Source organism: Zonotrichia leucophrys, chromosome 11 (assembly GCF_028769735.1).
Source record: "Zonotrichia leucophrys gambelii isolate GWCS_2022_RI chromosome 11, RI_Zleu_2.0, whole genome shotgun sequence".
Taxonomy (NCBI): Eukaryota; Metazoa; Chordata; class Aves; order Passeriformes; family Passerellidae; genus Zonotrichia; species Zonotrichia leucophrys.
The window spans coordinates 3484037-3506360 of NC_088181.1; the positions used below are offsets into that span (position 1 = coordinate 3484037).

General features: G+C 47.5%; 1 protein-coding gene across 2 annotated transcripts in view; it reads right to left on the minus strand.

The window, feature by feature from the left end:
* The window catches only part of ATP2C2 (ATPase secretory pathway Ca2+ transporting 2), a 27192-nt gene extending 4868 nt beyond the window's left edge, over positions 1-22324 (minus strand). The window contains exons 1-21 of one of the 2 annotated variants that reach the window (XM_064723017.1): positions 22295-22324; positions 21920-22142; positions 17239-17349; positions 16498-16614; positions 13496-13585; positions 12915-12950; positions 12765-12826; positions 11526-11634; positions 11301-11450; positions 10879-10947; positions 10498-10573; positions 10205-10271; positions 8947-9071; positions 7097-7194; positions 5589-5690; positions 4662-4751; positions 3194-3295; positions 2481-2637; positions 725-895; positions 293-390; positions 154-204 (exon numbers count right to left, since the gene is read on the minus strand). In XM_064723017.1, the coding sequence (XP_064579087.1) occupies positions 154-204; positions 293-390; positions 725-895; positions 2481-2637; positions 3194-3295; positions 4662-4751; positions 5589-5690; positions 7097-7194; positions 8947-9071; positions 10205-10271; positions 10498-10573; positions 10879-10947; positions 11301-11450; positions 11526-11634; positions 12765-12826; positions 12915-12950; positions 13496-13585; positions 16498-16614; positions 17239-17349; positions 21920-22018 (1980 nt within the window). In that variant the 5' untranslated portion in view covers positions 22019-22142; positions 22295-22324. Of the gene's footprint in view, positions 1-153; positions 205-292; positions 391-724; positions 896-2480; positions 2638-3193; positions 3296-4661; positions 4752-5588; positions 5691-7096; positions 7195-8946; positions 9072-10204; positions 10272-10497; positions 10574-10878; positions 10948-11300; positions 11451-11525; positions 11635-12764; positions 12827-12914; positions 12951-13495; positions 13586-16497; positions 16615-17238; positions 17350-21919; positions 22143-22294 lie in introns of those variants that run through there. The other variant, XM_064723018.1, reaches the window with a different exon arrangement.

The following is a 22324-nucleotide window of genomic DNA, read 5'->3' on the forward strand; positions in this document are numbered from 1 at the left end:
CTTCAGAGAAACAGTGCCAGTGCTCTAGCTGGGGTTTTACAGTCCTTCAGTTTGAGCTGGTGCTGCTGGGGAAGATCAGATCATCCACAGAACTGAGGCTCCCTCCCCCTTGTTTTTGTGAGGTGTACAATGAATTTCACAGGCTCTTATTACCTTTATTATTTTTAGTTTGTGCTTTGGGCTTGTTCTGAAGAAAATGGAAACCTGAAAAACAACAAAGACAAAATATAATCTCGTATTAGATGGAAGCTATTGGAAATAAGCTTTTTCTAAATGTAATCAAAGCCATTACATTTTGGACAGTGGAGGAGAGCTCTGCCTCTGCCAGTTGGTCCAGCTCTTCCCCAGACATGGCTTTCAGCTTCCCATTGCACAGACCAATATTCTGTCCTGAAAAAAAGAAAAGAGATACTCACACTCCAAATATTAGTGGATTCTATAATCCTAGCAATGCTATCTGTGTCTTTTAGGAGGCTTACAGTGAGATTTTCCCATTTCTGGTGCTAAAATAGTGGAATTAATTTATTGGAATTTGGCCCAGAGTTTGTAGCTGCTCTATACTCCATTTAATGTTTGTTTCAATGGAAAAGCAAAAATTCAGTGACCTTTAAAGCCTCTACTGAGCACACAGACACAATGACAAAGGTGATTATTAAGGGATAAAACACTTGACTGATGTGACAGACATACCACAGACGCCCAGGAGAGCAGCAAAGTTTGGTACCTATAGCCACAGCTGTTTCCAGGGCATCTCCAGTGATCATCTTCACTGACACACCAGACTCAAACAGGATTTGCACAGCTTCTCTCACCCCAGCCCTTGGGGGATCAATTATTCCCACCAGACCTAGGAATGTTAGTTTGCCAAGTTCTGGACCTGAAGCCAAAGCAAGTACTAGGAACAGAGGGGAGAAAAAGAGGACAAGAGGAAATTGTTAATGATGTATTTCCGTGCTTTAAAAGGAATATTTAGAGAAGATATTAAATTGCCTCCTTCCCAGCAGAAAAAGTCATTAAAAACAGATCTTTAGTCATTACAATCAGATCTTGTATAGACACAAAAATTCAGTCCACTAAATAATAGTTTCTCTGAATGAGAGCATTTCTGTTTGACATGTTTCTCTTAGGATTTCTTTCTTTGTAATTTTAAGCTGTCTACCACGTCTTGCCTAAATGCAGATGGATTAAATCTGAGCAATGTTATGTTAAACCAGACACTGTTAAACTCCTAAGTTAAACAATAGCATTCCTGCAAAAACTTACACTTTTTTTAAAACCTAAAAATGTGAAATGTAAATTCAGTTAAACCAGTGAAACTCCCACCATGTAAACATCCAGGCTCTGAACATTTTGTCTCTGTTTCTGGTGCACACCCGTTATCACTCAATCATTCTTAAATCACTCAAGGATATTTTGCCAGGGGTCCATGTCAGCCTTGCTTTGATGATGGAATCAAAAGCTGCAGCAGCTGCCTGAGTTAATCACTTCCCCTCAGAGCAGTAATTTGCCATGGCCACGAGGGCAGATAATTTGGATATTGTAAATCAAGCGCTGCACAGGAGCTCCTAACCACAGGACACAGGGTGGGAGAATCTGTGCATGAACTCCACCATCCTCCAGATGCAGCTGCCAAGGCTTGTCCTCATCTCCTTACGAGCTGGGAATGGTGTCTGTGTCCCTGTGTGGAAGTCTGAGGTGTTTCTGGGGGGATGTTCTGGTGATGGAGGAGGTGGCACATGGATGAAGCTCCTGTGGGCTGTGCACTGACAGGCAGCTGGGATCAGGAGATCCAGAGATTTGGGCCCAGCACAGCATTGAACCAAGCTTCAAACAGAAATCTCAGCTCCCAAATCCATGTTTGGGACTCCTTCCAAAGTGGATTTTTGTTGCTGTCTTCTCCAAAATCAAAATTGGCAGAGCAGTGCTTAGATTGAGCCCAGCACAAAGCTCTGCAGTGCAGCACCCAGAGCGTGTCCCAGACAATCACAGCTCTCCATGGAAGAGAAACACTCAATTTCCAGTGCTTGTTTTCAGCTCCTTTCAAACTCACTAATTTAAACCCAGCACAAAAAACCAGACCAGCTAGCAGACCTAAGACAGGGCCCTTGGCACTCTGACAAGAATTGGGAAGAGACCATGAAAGTGATGCTAAGAACTGAGGGCTTTAAGGTGAAATTTGAGATTTAGATTGGAGATTAGGAATAAATTCTTCCCTGGGAGGGTGAGGGGACCCTGGCACAGGGTTCCCAGAGCAGCTGTGGCTGCCCCTGGATCCTGGAATGTCTCAGGCCAGGCTGGACAGGGCTTGGAGCACCCTGGGACAGTGGAAGGTGTCCCTGCCATGGCAGGGGTGGGATGAGATGAACTTTAAAGTCCTTCAACCCAAACCATTCTGTGATTTGTGAGGACTGAGCCTCTGCCCATCCCAACCACAACAGAACAGTAAAGTTTTAGGCCAGATAGGGGCAGTAAGGACTCACCTCTAAGGCCTGAGGAGCCCATTCTCTTCTCCTCCTGCTGGTAGAGGGCTTTTTGCTGGGGTGTGAGTGACAGAGAGATGCCACCACTGTTGTACAGAGTGCAGTGCTGGATAACTTCCTCAAATGCTCCTTTCATAAAGTAAATATCTTCCTGATCCTTGAAAGCAAGGAGAGAATACACTTTATCCAAAAAAAGGAGCACATTTTGAATAAGTCCTTAGGTACAAAAGATCCTGCTTCCTCTTTTACCTGTTCCAAGAGATGCCCAGGAGCATATATTATGGATGGGATGGGATATTTTTGCTCTGGCCATTTTTCATGTTCAGCCCTCACAGACAGTATGGAGATGAAAAGGTTGGTGAGTTTTTAAACCAGAGCATAATATCAGCCAAAATGAGCTCCTTAACCCAGTAAGGGACAAAGGGCCACCCTTTCCTCCCACACACCAGACCTTTCTCTCCCTGTCAGTCACCTCTGAAAAGCTTTTGTTTTCCTGCTCAAACCACTGTATGAAAAGTATTCCCCCCTCCCATTCAAACTCAGTTTTACAGGCTAAAAATCCCCCCAAGCTGGGAATTTTGAGGTTTGTTCTGTTTTCTCCAGACATAGTTAACTCCTGAAAACATTATTTGCTGAGGAGATACCATTTCATGCCCATTGTTGAGGTGCACAATTAGAAACACGAAACCAGTCCCTGCCTCTGTTTGCTTTACCTGATTTTTCAGTGTGCATTTCACAGCCATCCACTTCTGCTCGGAGCTGAATGGAATTTCCTTCTTTCTTACATAAATGTCCTTTATGTCAGCTAATTCCATCTGAAGCAAGGTAAAACAAAAAGAGCTCTGTGAGGCTGGGCATTGCCAAAACCTGGATATATTTTCTATATCACAGGAATTGACTGTTGACTGTGTCCTTCCAGGCTGTCAGATACCACGGAGCTCAAGAGAAAACATGAGGAGAGCAAAATTCATATTTCAAACCATTTTTTCCCTTTTGGTGTGCCTGATATGGGATAAATTAAACTGGAGTTTGAAGCTTGATTCCTGATAAATTTTTAAAGAATTTGGGAGCTGCCCTGCCTTTTTGTGAGGCTTTGGGTCAAAGGAGGATCAAATCCATTCCCTAAATCTATGGCTGAACAGATTTCTGGGTTTCTTTTCTGGGTTATTTCCCAGCACCTCTACTTGAAGGAAGAAAGGAAATAGCAAATAACAGAATGGTCAGTCATGGATGTGGTTTTGAATTATTTCAAATAATAATAAAAGCAATTCACAGCAAAACCTTTCAGTCCAAATCAATGCACTCCTGCTCCAGCAGAGTGTGTGGGTGTTGCAGGTGAAGTAGGAGACACTGGAAGCTGCTTTTGATCACCTCTGTCCCCAGCTCCCATCAAACCAAAATATAAAAAATCCCCTAAAAATAAGAGAGACACCCTCCCTCATATTCTGCTATTGCTTGGCTTGAATTCCAGAGCAGGAGGAAGGTTTTAACTCAGCATTTGGGGAAAGGAAATGCCATTGTTTAAAAAGAAAAAAAGTAAAAAATCCTGGTTTCACTGCCAGAGTTATGAGCTTTAAAAGCAGGAGTAAGATCAGATGTTTGCAGGGGCATCCTTTTCATCAGGGACCTGAGGGCTGAGGCCACAGCCTGGGTGACACCAATGAGGTGACACCGATGAGGTGACACCTTGGGGTGTTTCACAGCTCTGCCCAGGAGTGTGAGTGCAATATCCATAAAAACATTTTGATTTACATTATCATGACAAGGAAAAGTACAAGCCAGCAGATGCCCCAAAATGAGGGTGACCCTCTGCCATGCAATCTGGCCTGGCCTGTTCCTGCCCATTTTAACTCTTCCTACTGGACTCTTCCTTGGCACGTGCAGGAAATATAAAAAAGGTTTTCCCACCTGAGCCTAAAATAAATGCATTACCCAGCATAATTAAACAAGCCAAGCAATGATTGCTGCCAGCACAGGAGCTCAAGGAAAGTGTTTGTCCATGACTAAAGGATGGCTGGGAGAGGAAACTTCTGTGACCTTGGGCAGAGGGGACAGGGGAGGACCAAAACCAGCCTGGGGAATTAACAGCAGTCTCACTCTGCTGCCAGACCTCACAAATCCAGCTTTTATTTAATTTATTTATTTGAATTTCAGGGAAATTTTAAGCTCTAAGGGTCTTACCTTCATTGCCAGGGCAATGAGAGCTCCTTCTGTGGGCTGTCCTATCACAGTGTTTTTCCTGATAACAGCATTATTGACTACACAGCCAGCCTGCAGAAAGGGACAGGTTTGCATGAGATATTTTTGTCATTACTGAAGTCACAACTTTTTAATCTCTTTAAATGAAATGGAAGAAGAGGAATGAAGGTTGGAAGATTGAAGGTTGGGGAATGAAAGGAGCCACATCCCAAAAGTTTTGGGAAAAACTCAGCAGCATCACTTGAGATCAGTTCTTGTGTTTTCTAAAGCCACTTAATGCATATAATACACCAGTAATTTGGTAAAATATTATGCTTTGGATAAATTAACATGAAGAAAACATAAGATACATCTAATGAGCTCACAGATCATGAAAATGAAGGCTCAGTCTCTCCTCCCATTGTTTCTAATGTGCAGTATGAATAAAACAGGACCTAGTCTACATTTGAGATTCCAGCTTGCATCATTTCACCACCCAAACACTCCACTTCAGCCTGCAGCTGAATGTTCAAAATTTTATGTAAAGCTGACACAAAACCCAGAGAACATCACAATAAATTTATAAACTGACTGTGTAGCTGGCTAATGTCTAGAAACTGTGCACATTAAAAACCTGAACAGGGTAAAATGTATTGGTTTCTCCTTTGCCAGAATTGTATTTTTATCCAGAATATCATTGACTCCTGGAGCTGATGGATCTGGTCTCTCCCTGCATGCCTTATGATCATTGCCTTTCACTCCTAATTTCAGGAATCAAATCACACTCAGTCTTTCCATGAGAATGTTTTAGCAAGCCAGTCCATTTTAGAGTTACAAAAGTGTTTTTTTTTCACACTAATTATCCAAAGTTATTTGTGCAACTGAAGACTGAATGCAACCAGGCTAAGCTGGTTCATAATTTATACCTACCTCCACGAGTTTCCCAATGGAGATGTTGGAAAATTCCTTAAGGACCTCCTTGGATGGCAGAAGATAAACATTTCCTTCTCCATTGTAGCCCACCCCGCTGACCTGAGGGAGGGAGGGAGAGAGAGGTGGGAAATCTCCCCTTTGCCAGGCAGGACTGAGCTGCAGATGTGTGCAGGGGCTGCACTCAAGAAAATTCTCATTTTGAAGGAGTGCAGGGGTTCTTCTTTGTCTCTCAAAGCAAGGCTTAAAGTAAAGGCTGCAAACAGTGACAATATCACATTAAAATGGCTTTTTAGGGACAAAAGGAGTGAATTTGTCCTATAGGGAACTTGTTTGCTATAGATTCCAGAAGTCTCCTCCAGCTCAGGGGAGAGATGCAGACCTTTGGCATCACTGGGTTGTTCAAGCCTTGCTCTCTTGACTGTCTCTCCTCTGCCTCACATTTTGCATTTTCCCTCATTTTGCACAGAGAAATGAACCAAGCAGAAAATGAAGCTGCTCTTATAATAAATATTCCTGCAGGAGATGGACCAGCAAGGGTCAGTGTCACTGTTGAGTCAGGAATGGGAGTGAGGTGACACAGAGAGTCCGGGTTTCTTCAGGAGGTTAAATTGAGTTTTATTGAAAACTTATTCTTTTATACACCATTCCAATAGAGGTGGACATGATTGGTCATTTAATCAACACCCCATCACACCACTGGCTAATTAAGAAGACACCCTTTGGTAAACATCTTATGAGAAAACAACTGCTCAGAACACCAGCTGCAAGATTGCTTTAATTCCTTCTCTCAGCCTTCTCAAAACTGCCCAGAAGAATTCCTGGGAAGGTTTATCTGGCTTTCTCTCTCTGACCAGACTGTCACATCCACAGGTCAGTGGCAGGTTTCAGAATTTACAGTAACTGCAGGGAACAGTTGTGCCAATCACAGAATGACCAGGTTGGAAGAGACTTTCAAGATCATCGAGTCCAACCCAGCCCCAACAGCTCAACCAAACCCTGGCACCCAGTGCCACATCCAGGCTTTGTTAAACACACACAGGGATGTGTTCAAAAAAACTCCAATTCCACCACCTCCTCAGGCCAGCCATTCTAATATTTTATCACTCTTTTCTGTGAAAAACTTTTCCCTAATATCCAACCTGCATTTCCCCCGTTGCAGCTTGAGGCTGTGTCCTCTTGTTCTGACATTTGCTGCCTGGAGAAAGAGCCCAACCCCACCTGAGCACAGTCACCTTTCAGGAGTTGTAGAGAGTGATAAGGTCACCTCTGAGTCTCCTTTTCTCCAATGAACATCTCAGTGGGACCTGAGCAGTTCTGTCCCCTCAGCCCCACCTCTGCCTGTCCCCAGGGCTGGATAAATCCCTTCTCTGTGTGGAACATGACAGAAACTGCTGGGTTTGGGGCTGGCCAGCCTCCCTGCTTTGTGTCTGAGTGAACCAAAGGCAGATGAGTGCTGCTGGATTCCAGCAGGAGAGGCTGGCTCAGCCCCTCAGCCCCATCCCTACCTCGGCCTGGCAGCCGTCCGAGGTCACGAGCCGCGTCACCGTCATCTCGTTGGCCGTCAGAGTGCCCGTCTTGTCCGAGCAGATGACATTGCAGCAACCTGGGGCAGGGATGGGTCCAGTCAGAGCTGGGCAGTAATGCAGCCCAGCAGGGAGATTGAGAGGGGGGAGAACAACTTTCACTCGTGGTGTTTGAAATGCACCGGTGAAAGGGAGAAAAGAACGAAAGATCCTTTCCCCTGACAGGGAAGGGAAGGATCTGATTGCACACTGGGGCATTGTGAGCATCACTGGGGTGGGAGATGTGGTTGGGGACACCTGAAGAGGGTCACATTGTCTTGGTCAATGTTTCTGAGTTGCAATATCACTCAGCAGAAGAGCTGCTCTATTCCAAAAAGACAGACCCAATTCCCACCCTGCCAATTAAGCCTTGCTTCTCTAAATCAGGAATTTCAGCCTTTCCCTGCCTCACCAAGGGACTGTGAGAAGAGATGGGCTAAAAACTGTCACAAAAAATACTCAAAGATCCACATCCAAGAACAGAATCTGCCCCTTTACTCTGCTTTGTGCCAATCCAGATCCAGCAAAGCACATTTTTCCAGAGCCCATCTACAAAATACCACAAGAGGGTGAATTAGCAGAGGCACCACTTTCCAGATAGCTTCTATTCCCAAGAAGGGAGGAAATTAATACAAAATAAGCATCAGGCTCCAGCTCCCTCCTGAGTGTGAATATCATCCCTGGCTCTGGAGGTGATCACAGTGCTCAGGCACAAACCCCATGAGCACAGTGACCTCCAGGAAAAAGCCTGGAGAGAAAATAAAGCAGATTGGGCTGCAATTAAATGAATCACACTTTGGAAGGATTAGCAGAAAGCAAAGCTGTGACCTCCAATACCTCATTTTTGTGAGTGATAATTAAAGAAGGATTGTTTTTCTCCTTTTCAGAAGTTTCCCAGACAGTTTTGGCCGTGCCTTCTCTGCACCTGCAGTTCCGCCTCTGTGGGCGCAGCCCTAGCAGAACAAATTCCCTCAGGAGGGAAAAGCCCTTTCAGATGTCCTGGGTCAGGGCAGAGACAATAAAATCAGGGTGATAAGATTCCTTAACTGCAGAACAAACAAGGGCAGTTCAAACAATAGCAGTGTTTCCTAAGAGGACAGGTTTTAGCTGCAGGACGTGGCTGTGCAGCAGATTTTGGGAACTGCACGGCCCAGCCTTGGTGTTTACTGTGCCTTTAATGAGTGGTGCTAAAGAGACTCTGTGTCTCCTCCTCCATATCCCTGCCACCCTGAGCAGGGCAGAGCAGCAAAGCCTGGAGTAAGCACCTGGGAGTGAGGGACAAATTAAAGATAAGGGGAGCTGGAAGAACAATTCCATCCTGGTTCATTGTGCCCTGCAGCCGTGAGGATGTGCTGGACACCTCCTCAAATCCCCTCTGTCCCCCTCTCTGTGACTTTTTGGATCTCAGGGACATGGCCATCCAGCCTGCAGAACAAAAAATGGCTTTATTTCTGCTGTCAGAAAGGGGCTGGGGAGGTTTCTTTAGCCAGACACTGAAGAAGTGGACAGGATGGATCTGCAGAAGGATTCCACTCATGGAGAGGAAGGAAAAACAAAGATTTTATAACCCAATGTGTGCCTGCTCCCCGTGGGCTGGATTGCACCATTCCAACCATGTTCCCACCACCAAACTAAGGGAAACACAGGGCAGAAAATGCATTTAATTCTTAGTGGGTTGCTTTGTCCCAGTAACCCTATTCCAAATTTATTTTTCTGGATCAGCCTGTGGGTGCCCAGCTCAGATTTGGGAGCCTGGCAGGTGCCCAGGCCGTGTGGCCCCTCTGCAGCCTTACCTAAGGTCTCTACTATGGGCAGCTTCTTCACAATCACCTTTTTCTTGGCCATGCGCAGCACTCCCAGCACCAGGGTGACAGTGACCACGATGGGCAGCCCCTCGGGGATGGCAGCCACGGCCAGGCTGGGGACAGCAGAGACACAACAGCCTCAACACAGGGCCCAAACCACAGTACTGACCCAAAGGTGCCAAAGGGATACCCCCAGGGCTGAGTTTTCCTAAGGGGATAACCCTGGCATACTGTCAATACAAAAGCAGGATATTTATCCAGCCCTTCGAGCTTTTCCTGGATGATTTTGACAGAGCAGTTATTTTTCTTCTTTACATTGCCAAAGAGCAGTAATTTCTGGCTAAGCAGGGATGTGGAGGCTGGATTTAATTTCATTTATTTAACTTTCTGAGGATGGGAATTGAATATTCCTTGGCATCAGGGCTCACATATTAACCACTGGCTTCTGACCACAGCCCCTCACCTCCTCTCTTACCCACAATGTGGGGGACAAAACCAGCTCCCCAAATGTCCCCATCATCAAAACCTGCAACACCTGATATGCTGGAAAAATCCAGCCCAGTCTGTATATTGGATATTAGATATTCCTTGGGAAGCTCTGAATGCTTTTAGGCATGTGCAAAATGCAATCCAGGAGAGCTTATAAAACCATCAGCTGCCCTCCAAAACTCAGAATTTACCACTGTCCTTGCACTGAATCAGTTTGGCTTCTCTGTTGTTTCCTCACCCAGGATTTTTTTTTCTTTCTATAGAACATTTTTTATTTAAGAATTGATTTTAGAACCATGACAACACCAAGTTTACAGGTTTTATGGGCACTGCTGAAAACACATTTTTATTGTGTTTGATTAAGAAGCTGTGCATGCTTCTTTATGCTGTGTGAGGTGTGCATTCCTTTCTTTAGATGTAAATCCAGTGGGAACAGCAAAGAGTAATATTTGCTGTTGGTACACTCCCACTAAATTCACAGCACAGATAGGAAAGGGCACCCACAGCAGGATGAGGCAGAGATGCCAGTGAAGATTTTTGAGATAACAGTTTACAAAATTAAATAAACCCTCAAGCTTGGTTCTGTTTTTCTCCTCTCTGTTTAAACCTCATATTAATTTTGCCAGTGCATGAGAAATACGTATTTATGAAAGGTTTTACTCAAGTTTTCTTATGTGAAAAGTCCATTGTTTTGAACAGGGAATTCCTTGGGACGTTTCATTAGAAATGAAAGAGAGAAGGGCTCTCCAGTCCTCACCTGACTCCAATGGTGAACATGCTGAGGAGGTGCTTCCCTTGCAGCCAGCCAATGAGCATTATCAAACCTGGGGGTGTAAAGGATTTGATTAAAAAAAGAATTAAAAAATTCCCTAACCTCTTTTAGCTGATGTTGTAGAACTAAAACCCAATGAGGCACCCAAATCTCTCCTTCAGTGCTGTCTCTGCTGGAAGCCCCAAAGTCCAGGTAAGCCAGACCCACCAGGACTTTTGGGAGAGCACAGAGGGATCCCACAGCCAGCCATGCAAGTGTGAGCCCTGCATCCCACTCACCAATTATCCCAAAGGAGAACAGGGTCAGCTGCTTCCCCAGCCTGTCCATGCTCTTCTGCAGAGGTGTCTTGGGAGTCTGGAAAAGTTAGAGATGACTGGTTTTTCTTTGGGTGTTTTGTGGGATGGGGAGATGATGGTTGGCTCAGAACAAGTGACCCAACAGTGCTGGTTTCAACCCATGGTCCCTTGTGCTTCTCCCACCCTCAATCCTCCAACAGGCAGAGCCTGTCCTGTCCTTCTCTGTCACTTGGTGTCCCTCCCTCACATGGGCATTTTGTGGCAGAAGCAGAACTGAGCCCAGTGCACTGGCTCCTGGGACTGCTCCTGCTCACAGACTTTCACCCAGGACATCCAGCATTTCCCCAGCCAGGACTGTGTTACCTCCTCAGCCTGCATCATCTTGAACACCTCGCCAAACTGGGAATTCTCACCCGTGCCAATAACCACGCCCTGAAAAAAGGGAAAAAGAGAGATGGAGGTGGAAAAACCTAGAGAATCCCAGATGGGTTTGGGTTGGAAGGGATCTTAAGCCTCTTGTTCCAGCCCCTGCCATGGGAAGGGACACCTTCCACTGTCCCAGGGTGCTCCAAGGCCCATCCAGCCTGGCTTTGGACACTGCCAGGGATCCAGGGGCAGCCACAGCTTCTCTGTGCCAGGGCATTCCCACCCTCACAGGGAAGAATTCCTTCCCAACATCCAACCTCATCTCTGCCATTCACCTTTTCCTGTCTCTCCATGCCCACACCAAAAGAATCTGTCATTAATGCCCAGGAAAGGAAAAGATCAGTGATGTCAGGACTCACTTTCCCCTTCCCGTATCGCACCAGGGTCCCCATGAAAACCACATTGCTCAGCGTGGTGATGTCCCCAGCCTCCAGCAGCACACCCTCAGTCTTGTTGCAAGGCTCAGCTTCCCCAGTAAAACTGGATTCATCCACCAGCAGATCTGTAACCTGATTCAAAAGATGAATTTCTGGCACTGTTAAGACAAGGCTTTGCCAGCCAGGCTGGTTTCCAGCTGAATTTACCTCGATGAGCCTGAGGTCTGCAGGAACCCTGTCACCCACAGACAGGTAGATGATATCTCCAGGCACCAGCTCTCGTGCTAGAAGGTGCTGCAGTTTTCCTTCCCTTAGGCTACATGAGGCAAAAGGAACAAAAAGAAGAAAGGGAAGCAGGCTGTGAGGGTTTTATTCCTCCTGCAAGCTTGGGAATGTGGCTGGCAAGAAAGCCTTGCCCCAAAGAGCTTCCAATGTAAATAAGAACAGAAAATCTTCATAGCAATGAGCAGAGGATTATGTTCAGCTTGGGCTTGGTTTTAATTCATAAATAGATGGGCAGGTTATGGATGATTTACATTTCAGGAGTGACTTTGTAAACTATAAACATTATTTATACATTAGAGGAGCAATGAGAATTTGTGCTTACATGCTTTAAATAATGAATTTCAGACTCTTGAACCTAAAAAAGAGGCGTTTTAAAGCTAGAATTACCCCTGGCATTCCACTGCTGCATTCAAAGTGGAGCCTTCCTGGCAGCTGGATGCTTCTGGTGTCATATCATAAATAAATAAAGAACCGACAGTGGGGTTTGTAAGCTCCAGGGTGAACTTTGGACCAGAGGAAAGCCCCACACCTCTTTGGCAGGGCAAGGCTTCCTGAGCCTCACAACTTATTCCTGTTCGCTGTGACAAAACTGATTTGCAAAGACATAAATAAGGAAAACGTTTCTTGTGATTTCCAGCACTGATAAAAAACATCAAAGCCCTGGGGAAAGCGGTGTCTGATCCACCCTGCAGCTGCTCCATGGGCTGTGACCTGGCTGTGCCTGTGCCTGACACGTGTGTGCAGCACCAGGCAGGACAGGAACCCCATTCCACCTGCACTGCACTCAGGTGCTGCTTTGTGCCCAGCTCTTGTGGGGAAAAACTACCCTAAAGCCAAAAAAATGCACACACAGGTGGGGTTTTTCCTGCCTGGGGAGAGAGGATGCTGCAGGGATGTGGAGCAGATTTTTCTGGGACTCTCCTGTCTTAGCATTTATTTAATTCCACAGGGTGCCTACTCCTTATTTCTAATTTTTTCCTAATAGTTAAACAAAAATTCTAATAATTTCTGATCAATACTGATTATTTCATCCCCGACCTAGAGCTGCACCCATTCACAGCGCCAACCCTCCAGAGACCAGCTCCTCACTATGTGCACCACAGCCTGGAATAATCCTCTTCTCCCTTTGGTGCTGCCCTCTCAGCCCCCTCCCTGGCTCACCAGTTGCACTCGGGGGGCACCAGCTTGTTGAGCTCCTCCAGGGACTTTTCTGAGCGATATTCCTTGGGAAGGAGAAGGAGAGGAGAGCCAAGTTACAGCAGGGGCTCTGCGCTGCTGGCCATGGCCACTGCAGAGCTCTGCACAACCCACCTGGATGAAGGCCACGGTGACCACGATGAGCACGGCCTGTGAACAGAGAGGTGACAGGTGTGGGCACAGGGACCATGGGGACAAAGGACAGGGGCCACCACCGTGGGGACAAAGGACAGGGGCTACCACCATGAGGACAGGTGACATCCAGTGTGGGAATGGGGGACAGGTGACACCCGCCATGGGGACAAAGGATAGGTGTCACATGGGTGATGGGGCCACCACTATGGAGATAAAGGACAGGTGACACCCTCTGTGGTGATAGAGGACATGTGACACGCACTGTGGTGATGGGGACAGGTGACACCATGGTGAGGGGGACAGGTGACACTCATCATGGTTATGGGGACAGGTGACATGTACCATGGTAATGGGGACAGGTGACATCCACCATGGTGATGGGGACAGGTGACACTCACCATGGTGATGGGGACAGGTGACACCATGGTGATGGGGACAGGACACTCACCATGGTGATGGGGACAGGCGACATGTACCACGGTAATGGGGACAGGTGACACCCACCATGGTGATAGGGACAGGTGACACTCACCATGGTGATAGGGACAGGTGACACTCACCATGGTGATGCTGGCGGCGTCCTCGTACTCCTTGGTGATGACGCTCACCAGAGCTGAGGCCAGCAGCAGGAGGATGAGGGGGTTTTTGAACTGAGAACACAAGGGAAATATGGAAGGAGAGGTGCTGAAGGTGAGCCGGCTGCAGACCCAGCAGGAAGGGTCCCTCAGGAAGGATCCCACAGGAAGGGCCCCACAGGAAAGGCCCAGCAGGAAGGATCCCACAGGAAGGATCCCACAGGAAGGGCCCAGCAGGAAGGATCCCACAGGAAGGGTCCCATGAGAAGGGTTCCTCAGGAAAGGCCCAGCAGGGAGGGCGCAGCAGGAAGGGTTCCTCAGTCCCTCAGGAAGGGTTCCCTCAGGAAGGATCCCTCAGGAAGGGTCCCAGCAGGAAGGGCCCCAGCAGGAAGGGTCCCTGGATGATTTTGCTCCCGGAAGGGTCCCTCAGGAGGGGTCCCACAGTCCCACAAGAAGGGTCCCTCAGGAAGGGTCCCAGCAGGAAGGGTCCCTGGATGGTTCTGCTCCAGGACCCTCCTTACATCATGGTCAGGTTCTGCAGTTCCTGCCCCACAGGGATTTGGTGGCCTCGGGGACCAGCAGGAAAAACTCTGCTGCAGTCTCAAACTGCACCAAGGGAAATATAGGGTAGATATTAGGGAAAAGTTTCTCACAGAAAGAGTGATAAAGTTCTGGAATGGCTGCCCAGGAGGTGGTGGAGTCACCATCCCTGGGTGTGTTTAACAAAGCCTGGATGTGGCACTGGGTGCCAAAGTTTTGTTGAAGGGTTGGGGCTGGGTTGGACTCGATGATCTTGAAGGTCTCTTCCAACCTGGTCATTCTGTGAACTTCACACCAAAACCTGAATCCCCCCACTAATCCCCTTTTTGCACGGGCACTGCTCCCCTTTGCAGACACAGAGCTGATTCCAAAAGCTTCTTAGATGCACAATAAGAACAAACAAAACCTTTACTGTCTTTTTAGAATTTGAAACCATAAATCCTCTTTCTTCTTCTTTTTCATTTTTTAATTAATCTGCTCAAATCTTCACTGGACTGAGGGCTGTGGGAGTCAGGTGCTCACTTGTTTCACTTCTAAGCAGAGATTTTGAGGCCCCTTTTGCTACCTAAGAAAATTACAGCTCTGCTTAACTGATGTGGGAATTGATGGAAAGGAATTAAATGGATATAGATAAATCTGCCTGCTTTGTGCAACAGATGTGTGGTGATGCTCAGCAGGAAAGCCAGGGTTTAAATTTATTCCTGGATGGATCCAAAGGTGAAAGTCTCTCCATTTCTCTTTAGAAAACCAAGGCAAAGGGGATGTTTACAAAAATAGCAACTGGAAAAAGCAACAGCAAGGGGCTGCTGGGTGTGAATGGTGCAGGAGCAGAGGCACCAAAAGGTTGTAGGAGGATCAGAGATGTACCAACAAATCCCTTTGGTGTCCCTGTAGGAGAAACTGGTTCTTAAGGCTGAGCAGAAAAAAAAAATCTCACTTTTTATCAGGAATAAAAGAATCCTTGGAGAGATTTAGTGATCCTTACCAAAAGCTTAAAGGATATAAATCTTATATATATAAAAAAAGGGATAAACCATGAAATAAAAATGAAGTCTTTCAAAGCAACTCAAATCCTTGTGATTCAGCTAAGCAAGATCAGTCAAATCACTGGTTGGAAATGAAAAATAAAAACAAACAAAAGGCCCTTCTTGTCTGGATAAAAGTTCTCAAAGAGAGATGAAAGATGTATTAAATACTGATGAGAAATAGTTAATAAAAGCAAAACTCAAGGATAGCTCATCTGAGGAAAGACAAGATAACAAATATCACTTTCTGCCTCGCTTTTGGGGCAGTTGGTGTGAAATTGTGGGTGTCAACAGCACATGGCACCACTTCTAAATGTACCTGTCACTGGTGTGTCACCGACAGAAACCCTGACTCCTCAGGTTTAGCTTTTCTATTTTTCACATTCTGTGCTGCTTTAGTGTGTGGGTCTGGGTTCACATCAGGGATGCTGAGCTCTGTGCACAGAGCAGGGAGACAAAACAATTCCTGCTCCAGCTGGGCACCAAGGACAAATGATCCCAATCTCAGCCCAGGAGCACAAACCCCGTGGGCTGGAGAGAGAAAAACAAGCAGGGTGGGACTGCCTGGGCTAAAGCTGGAATGGGACAATGAACTGCAAGGTGCAAATGGAGCAGAACTGATCCCAGGGAGAGACCCCGGGAGCGCTCGTGCATTTTGGACCATTTTGGTTCATCTTGGGTCATTTTGGGACCTTTTGGTCATCTTGGGCTCATTTTGGGACCATTTTGGTCATCTTGGGTTCATTTTGGAACCATTTTGGTTCACCTTGGGTTCATTTTGGGACCATTTTAGTTCATCTTGGGTTAATTTTGGGACCATTTCGGTTCACCTTGGGTTCATTTTGGGACCATTTGGGTTCACCTTGGGTGCAGCCCTGGCTGGGCTCTTGTGCTGCCCAAGGTGGATCAATTGAGGCTTCTGAATAAATCCCTACTTTATTCTTTATCTCCATCTAGTCTCTGTTCTGGGTCTGCCTTTACAAGGCATCAACCCTAAAACTCCCCTGAGCTCCACAGCTGCCCCTTTCCTAGAAGGACAGCCAAAATCAGAGCATCTTCCAAAATCAGAGCATCTTCCAGCCACTGGTTTTCCTCAAACTTTTCATGAATTTCTCACTTGCCTTAAAGGGAATAAATATGCTCCAGCAATGTGATCTACAATTTGATTTGTGGGCTGTGTGGGGATAAAAAGATCCATTTCTGTCTGCAGATGTTATCTGCACCCTCAGGGAGCTGCAGAGGAGCCTCACAGTGGCTTTTCCCAGGGGAAGGAGCAGTTCCTGTGCCCAGGGCACAGCCTGTTCCAAGGCTCAGCCTCTGGAAGTAGAAACCCTGATTATTTCAATGCAGGCACACGCTCAGCAAAACCCTGCCAGGTTTTACTTCTGCCAAGAAATGAGGATCTGTGCAGAAAATCCTCACCTGGTCCAGATATTTCTTCCATATTGGCTCTGTGTTCTCTACTGAAAATTCATTCCAGCCGTGTTTTGACCGGCGCTGGAGCACGGAAAACTCAGAGAGTCCAGTCTGTAAATCAACCTAGAGGGAAAAAACCCAACCCAAACATTTCATATCACAGCTACAGAAAACTTATTATGTCAAATTCATATTAAACCCCTATTAGCAGACTAGGCAAGATCTTCATGGCTCAGTCCCACATGAAGAAAATAAATCCTTCTGTTGTTTTTCTGTTTAAATATATATTTTTGTTAAACTATAAAATTTTACCATCAACCATCGCAGAAACCCATGAAGTAAGCACAAGTTAATTAAAATAAAAGTATATTCCCAAAAGGGAGAAACTGTACCAGAAATTTGACTATGAATTAGAAATGTAAAATAGTAAAAGAAAGAAGGGTTTTTTGACTTCACTGTATATTTAAAGAGAAAATAAAAATAAATACACCCTGACAAAACTCAAAGGGAACAAAACGAGAAGGGATAAAATCTATTCTGCCTGGATTTAAAAAATACTAAGGTCGGAAACCAAATTATAGCCAAGCACTAAAGCTTTCCCTGGCTGTGGGGACCCTCACAGGATCCATCCCACAAAAAGTCAGAAGGATTGGGCACTCCAGGAGTTTGCAAGGCAATTAAAAGCTGATTTTTCAGCTCAGGCCCTTCCCACAGGCAGATCCCACATTCCCAAGGGCAAATCCTTACGTTGAGGGCTCTTGCCAAGTCCTCCTTTTGGCATTTACAGGCGTCCTTTGGGGGCAGCACTGCCACCTCCTGCTCCTGCTGGATGATTTTCAGCTCACACTCCTGCTGGGGCTGAGCAAACACACCAAAGCAATCATCAGGTGAAAGCAGTGTTAATTAAAGCTTCCCAGCACCTCCTTGCTTTTCCCTTCATCCCATTCCCTCCCCTCCCCTTGCCAGCTGGGCTCCTCCGGTCGCTACAACACTTCCCAAATCTCAGAGCTTTAATGCCAGCTCTAATTAATCCTGAGAGCAGGCTTAAAGGCAGGGGCAGGTTCTTGTGGGGGGAGAGAGGCTGTGAGGAGCTAGGGAACCACAAAGGGAAGCTCATGGTGCTGGTCAGGAGAGGTTTGTGCTGATCAGGAGAGGTTTGTTCTGTTTGAGTGTCCTGCCCACAGCTGCTCTGTCCCCAGCCAGGGTCTCACAGCCCAGACTCGATGCTCAGAGCAAGGAAAACATTTTTCCCCTCCTAAAAACACAATAAATGAACTGAAAATGTGAGCCAGAAGAGGCAAAACCTCCCCTCCTGTGTCCAGGGCTGTTTGGCTGTTTTTCTCCACCACTGATCTGCAGCTCCTCCAAGCTTGGTAAATCCTTTCTGCCCCATCCAGGCAGCCCAAACCCTCAGCATCCCAACCTCTCCCTTTTAATTCCCTCCATTTCCTTCTCTAAAATGCACTTCCCACAGCAGCAGCATCCCCAAAACCTCTGCCAGGCCCATGATGAGGGCACTGTGATCAGGCTGAGTACAGAGAGGGAGAAATCTCCCCCTTCCCAAGGGAGAGGATCTCCATTCCCTTTTCCCTTCATCCATAAGGCACAGAAATGGGTTCATTAAAAATGTGTTTAATGAATTTAATGTGTTCATTAAGACAGGAGCCCCCAGAGAGTGTGGCAGGCATTGGGCACCAGCTCCCAGCACCCTGGGATGTTTGCTGTGGGATGCACTCAGGTCTGGCTCATCCTCCTGCAGGGGCATTTGGGGACTTGAATATTCAGGAACTTTCTAGGACCATGCAGGGCTTTGCAATCTAAATCCTGAGATAAATGCAGAAAATGATAAATGCAGAAAATAAAAAATGCAGAAAATGTTCTTGGCTGTTCTCTCTGGAGTTGGTTTCAGTTCTGGGGTTTCTGGAGGGCTCAGAGTGTCTGTAAGCCCTGCTCCTGGACCAGGCTTTAGCCATATCCATCTGTTGTAGCCCCTTTTTATGGCCATTTCCTGACATTTCCCTCAAGCTGGTGACCCCATTTTGCCCAGAGAAGCTGCAGCACTGCTCCCCTTTTTGAGCCATCCTAGCACTGGACATCACCCTTATTTCCACATCTCCTTAACAGACCTCTTGAGAAGGGACAAAAATACCCATTCCATGTTTAAAACTCATGATTTATTGGATTTATATCCCTCTTTGGGGGATTTATTTGATTTATACACCTGTTTGGATGTCCTGGTTGTACAAATCCATCAGTTCCCTGTAACTTTGTTGACATCCAGACACTGAAATCCCAAAAAGCCACTTATGGAGATGGAAGGGTTTGGTGGGAAGAAAACACAAGGCTGTCATGGATAAACACATCCTGGAATTCACTGCCAGACTGATTAATGTGGCTCCTCTGTGCTGCAGGTGACACACACAGGTATCAAGGTACAGCTCTGCCCTGGAGGAGTTTAAATTTTAATAAAAGCAGCTGGAGGGCAGGAAGAGACCTGGACATGAAGATAACATGCCTGCAGTCCCCAAGGGAAGCAGGACCCGGCTCTATCAGCAATATTTACCTTCAAAAAGGTGTGGAGGAAATAAATGCCAAAGGCTGTGGATGTGTCTGAGCCCTCTGTGGTTTCTCAGCTCCCTGCTCCAGGGGCTGCTGTGACAGGAACAGCTTCACTGGGATGAGTTCTCCCAATAAAGGGTTTCTCCCTCACGAGCATGGCACAGCTTTTCCCACCAGAACAGCCCCTGGAATGCATCAGAGGGGCTCCATCTCCCTCCTCCTCCTCTTCATTTGCTGCCTCTGTGCCCCAATCCCATCCCAGCCCATGGATGTGGGGTGCCAGGCAGTGTCCTGTGCAAATCCCTTCCCAAACAAACCTCTTCTGGCTCTGTATTTACATTGCAAAGCAGATGTGGCTTATCCACAATATCCATTTACATTTATAACCTTTATCCTCTCTGCACAAGAGCACAGACTCCACTCAGCAGGGTAGGAAGACAAATATAACAAATATAATATATAACAAAAGGGGAATTATCAGTTTATCCATTGCTTTGCAAGATCAGGAGATACTGGGGGCTGTAAGGAGCAGCTGGTGTGGCTGGGAGCCACCTTGGAGGTACCTGAGCATCCCTCATCCCAAAACAATCCATCAATTGTGCCACTGAGCAGCCCATGTGGAAGAAAGAGAGCGTGGGGCTTTCTGCAGAGCACACAGCCCTTTTTGTGTACTCTGGCAAACAGCCCAAAATATCAGTGCTCGGGATTTTCCCCCACCTCTGCTGAGGCTGAGGCTTTGCATATTCTTTTCCCTGTCTTGGGTTACTTTGGAGCAGCTAATGGACTGCAATCCAGAGAGGGCTGGGTTATTTCGATTACATGAAGCCCTTCCAAATATTAAACTTTATCCTGCCAAAACCCCAATAAATTAATCAAACCATTCTCTCCAAAGCCTTTTACATTTCTGTTTTTGGGTGGACATGGCAGGCAAAAGGAGCCCTGTTCCAGGGGTGCAGGCAGAATGCAGAATCCACCCTGCAGGTGAGGAGCTGCCTTGCTGGGCTTCCCTCTCCAAGCTCCCACCACCACCACCATTTCTGCACCTCCCACACAATTTCTCACTTCCCTGTTGCACATCTCTCAACAGAATTGCAATATTTTTCACATGAAACAAAGATCTGGTCCCCCTGCTTGCAGATACAAATTTCAAAGTAGTGCCTTTGATTGTGCAGAAGGCCCCAGGTTTGCAGTGAAGCTGATTTGAAGCATCCAACTGCAGCCCCTTGAGAGTCCTGCCCTGGGCTGTGCCCACTGAGGTGCCCCTGGTGCCTGAGCAGAGGGAAAGGGGGATGTAAAGAAGCAGTGCCCAGGCTTTTCTCCCACTTTCACACACACTGGGATGCTCAGAAGAAAAATCTTTGCCTGTTCTTCAGATTTCTGCAGGAAACACACAATTCTGGGAATAAGTTTGATTTACCAAGTTCTTATTTTCGTTTTACACTGCTGTCTACCTCCTTCCCCATGCCAAAGCTCTCCTCACCTCCCTCCTCTGTTACACACACACCACTCTCTGCAAGGACCAGAGCTAAAACTCAAGAGGGGTTTAGATTTGGAAGTAAATACATGGCACTATTTATTTTGGCACAGCATAAATGGTGCAGCCTAAGAACAAGCCAGCCTAATTGCCAGTGGCCTCCTGCCTACGTGCAATCAGAAATCCCAGCTGCCCACCAAGCCAGGGCACAGGGACTTTCTGTAACCTCATCAAGATCTTCTTTTGCTGGGGTTTAGAGCTCTGGCTGAGCAGTGCAGCGCAGCATCACCCCATGCACTGCGCAGGGTGAGAGTTCAGTGTCTCATTTTCTTCTCCCTGTGGCACTGACCCAGCCCACACTGGACAGGTAAGACTCAGAAAGGGGATTAGCTGAAATGATAGCTGGGAAAGGCTTCAGTCACTCAGGAAAAGCTCATGAATCTCTCCAAGTGTGTGGTTAGAATTCATTGGGTTGGCAGTAAGGGCTAAGCTGAAGGGATTACACAAATGGGGTTCACGTGGCAGAGCACCCAACCCATCTGCCACATGCCAGAAAAACTGGGGCTTGAGCCATGGGAGCCTTGTGCTGAGCAAATAGTCAGATCATCCCAGACTGGAAGATTTTGTGGTGAAAAACCAAGAAGAACATCAAATATGTCATCCAAACCAGCACTGGGCACTCCATCTGTGCTGAGGACAGGGAGAGCACAGCAGTGCAGCATTTTTCAGGGTAGGAAAGCAATATTTCCTAGTGGATTCTGCAGGTCTGAGCCAAAACTCTCCTTGGCCACTGACTGCCAGCCCTGACTGCAGGAACAGGACAGAGGGTGCAGGAGCAGCACAGAGGGTGCAGGAACAACCTGAGGGTCACAGCTCCAGGATCACAGCCCAAGGGTCAGATCCCCAGGGTCAGAGCTCCAGGGTCACAGCCCCAGGGTCACATCCCCAGGGTCACATCCCCAGGGTCACATCCCCAGGGTCACAGCCCCAGGGTCACAGCCCCATAGCCAGTGACCAGCACTGGTGGCAGGGTACCCTGGTGACAGGGGAGCCCCGCTCTCCATTTCCCCTGCCGTGCCCACACTCCCATGGCACTCCAGGGCTCTCCCACGCTCTTCCTTGGTTTGGAAGCTCCTCAGAGCAGGGAATAAAGCTCCTGGGCAGGATTCGGGCCTCAGCTCTTGGATTCCTGCATAGAAACAAGGCTCCCCATGGCTCCTGACCCTGGCAAACAGCACCCGCCCCATCCCCGTGCTGCCGGAGCCTCGCACGGAGCGGGGACAGCGCGGCCACAGCGCTCTCGAGTTACCGGCGGGACAAACCCGGCAAAGCGCACAGAGCGAACCCCAAACACACAAACCATCCCAGCAGGTCCGGGCAAGAGGCAATCCTCACCTCCTCTTCCGGCTCGCCGCTTCCCAGGGGCTGATATTTCTGCACGAAGCGGAGGAGCGACTTTTTCTGGAAGAATTTGGTGATGCTCCCTTGGCCCATCTTCTCCGGGACCCGCGGGGCGGCACCACCGGGACCACCGGGGTCAGCGGGACGGGACCACCGGGATGAGCAGGCTGGGAGCAGCAGCAGGGCTGGCTCGGTCTCCCCGGCAGCTCGGGGTTACCTGCAGGGAGACAGAGGCACCTGGAGCTGCGGCCAAGTCACGCCTTCCTTCCCTGGCCGCCGCAGGGAGGTGCGCGCCCTGCGAGCTGCGCCCATAAAAGCCGGCCGGGAAGGCTGGCTGTGTGTGACACCGGGCTGCGACACCAGGCACACCTCCATGGGCACCTGAAGAGCAGGTTGGGG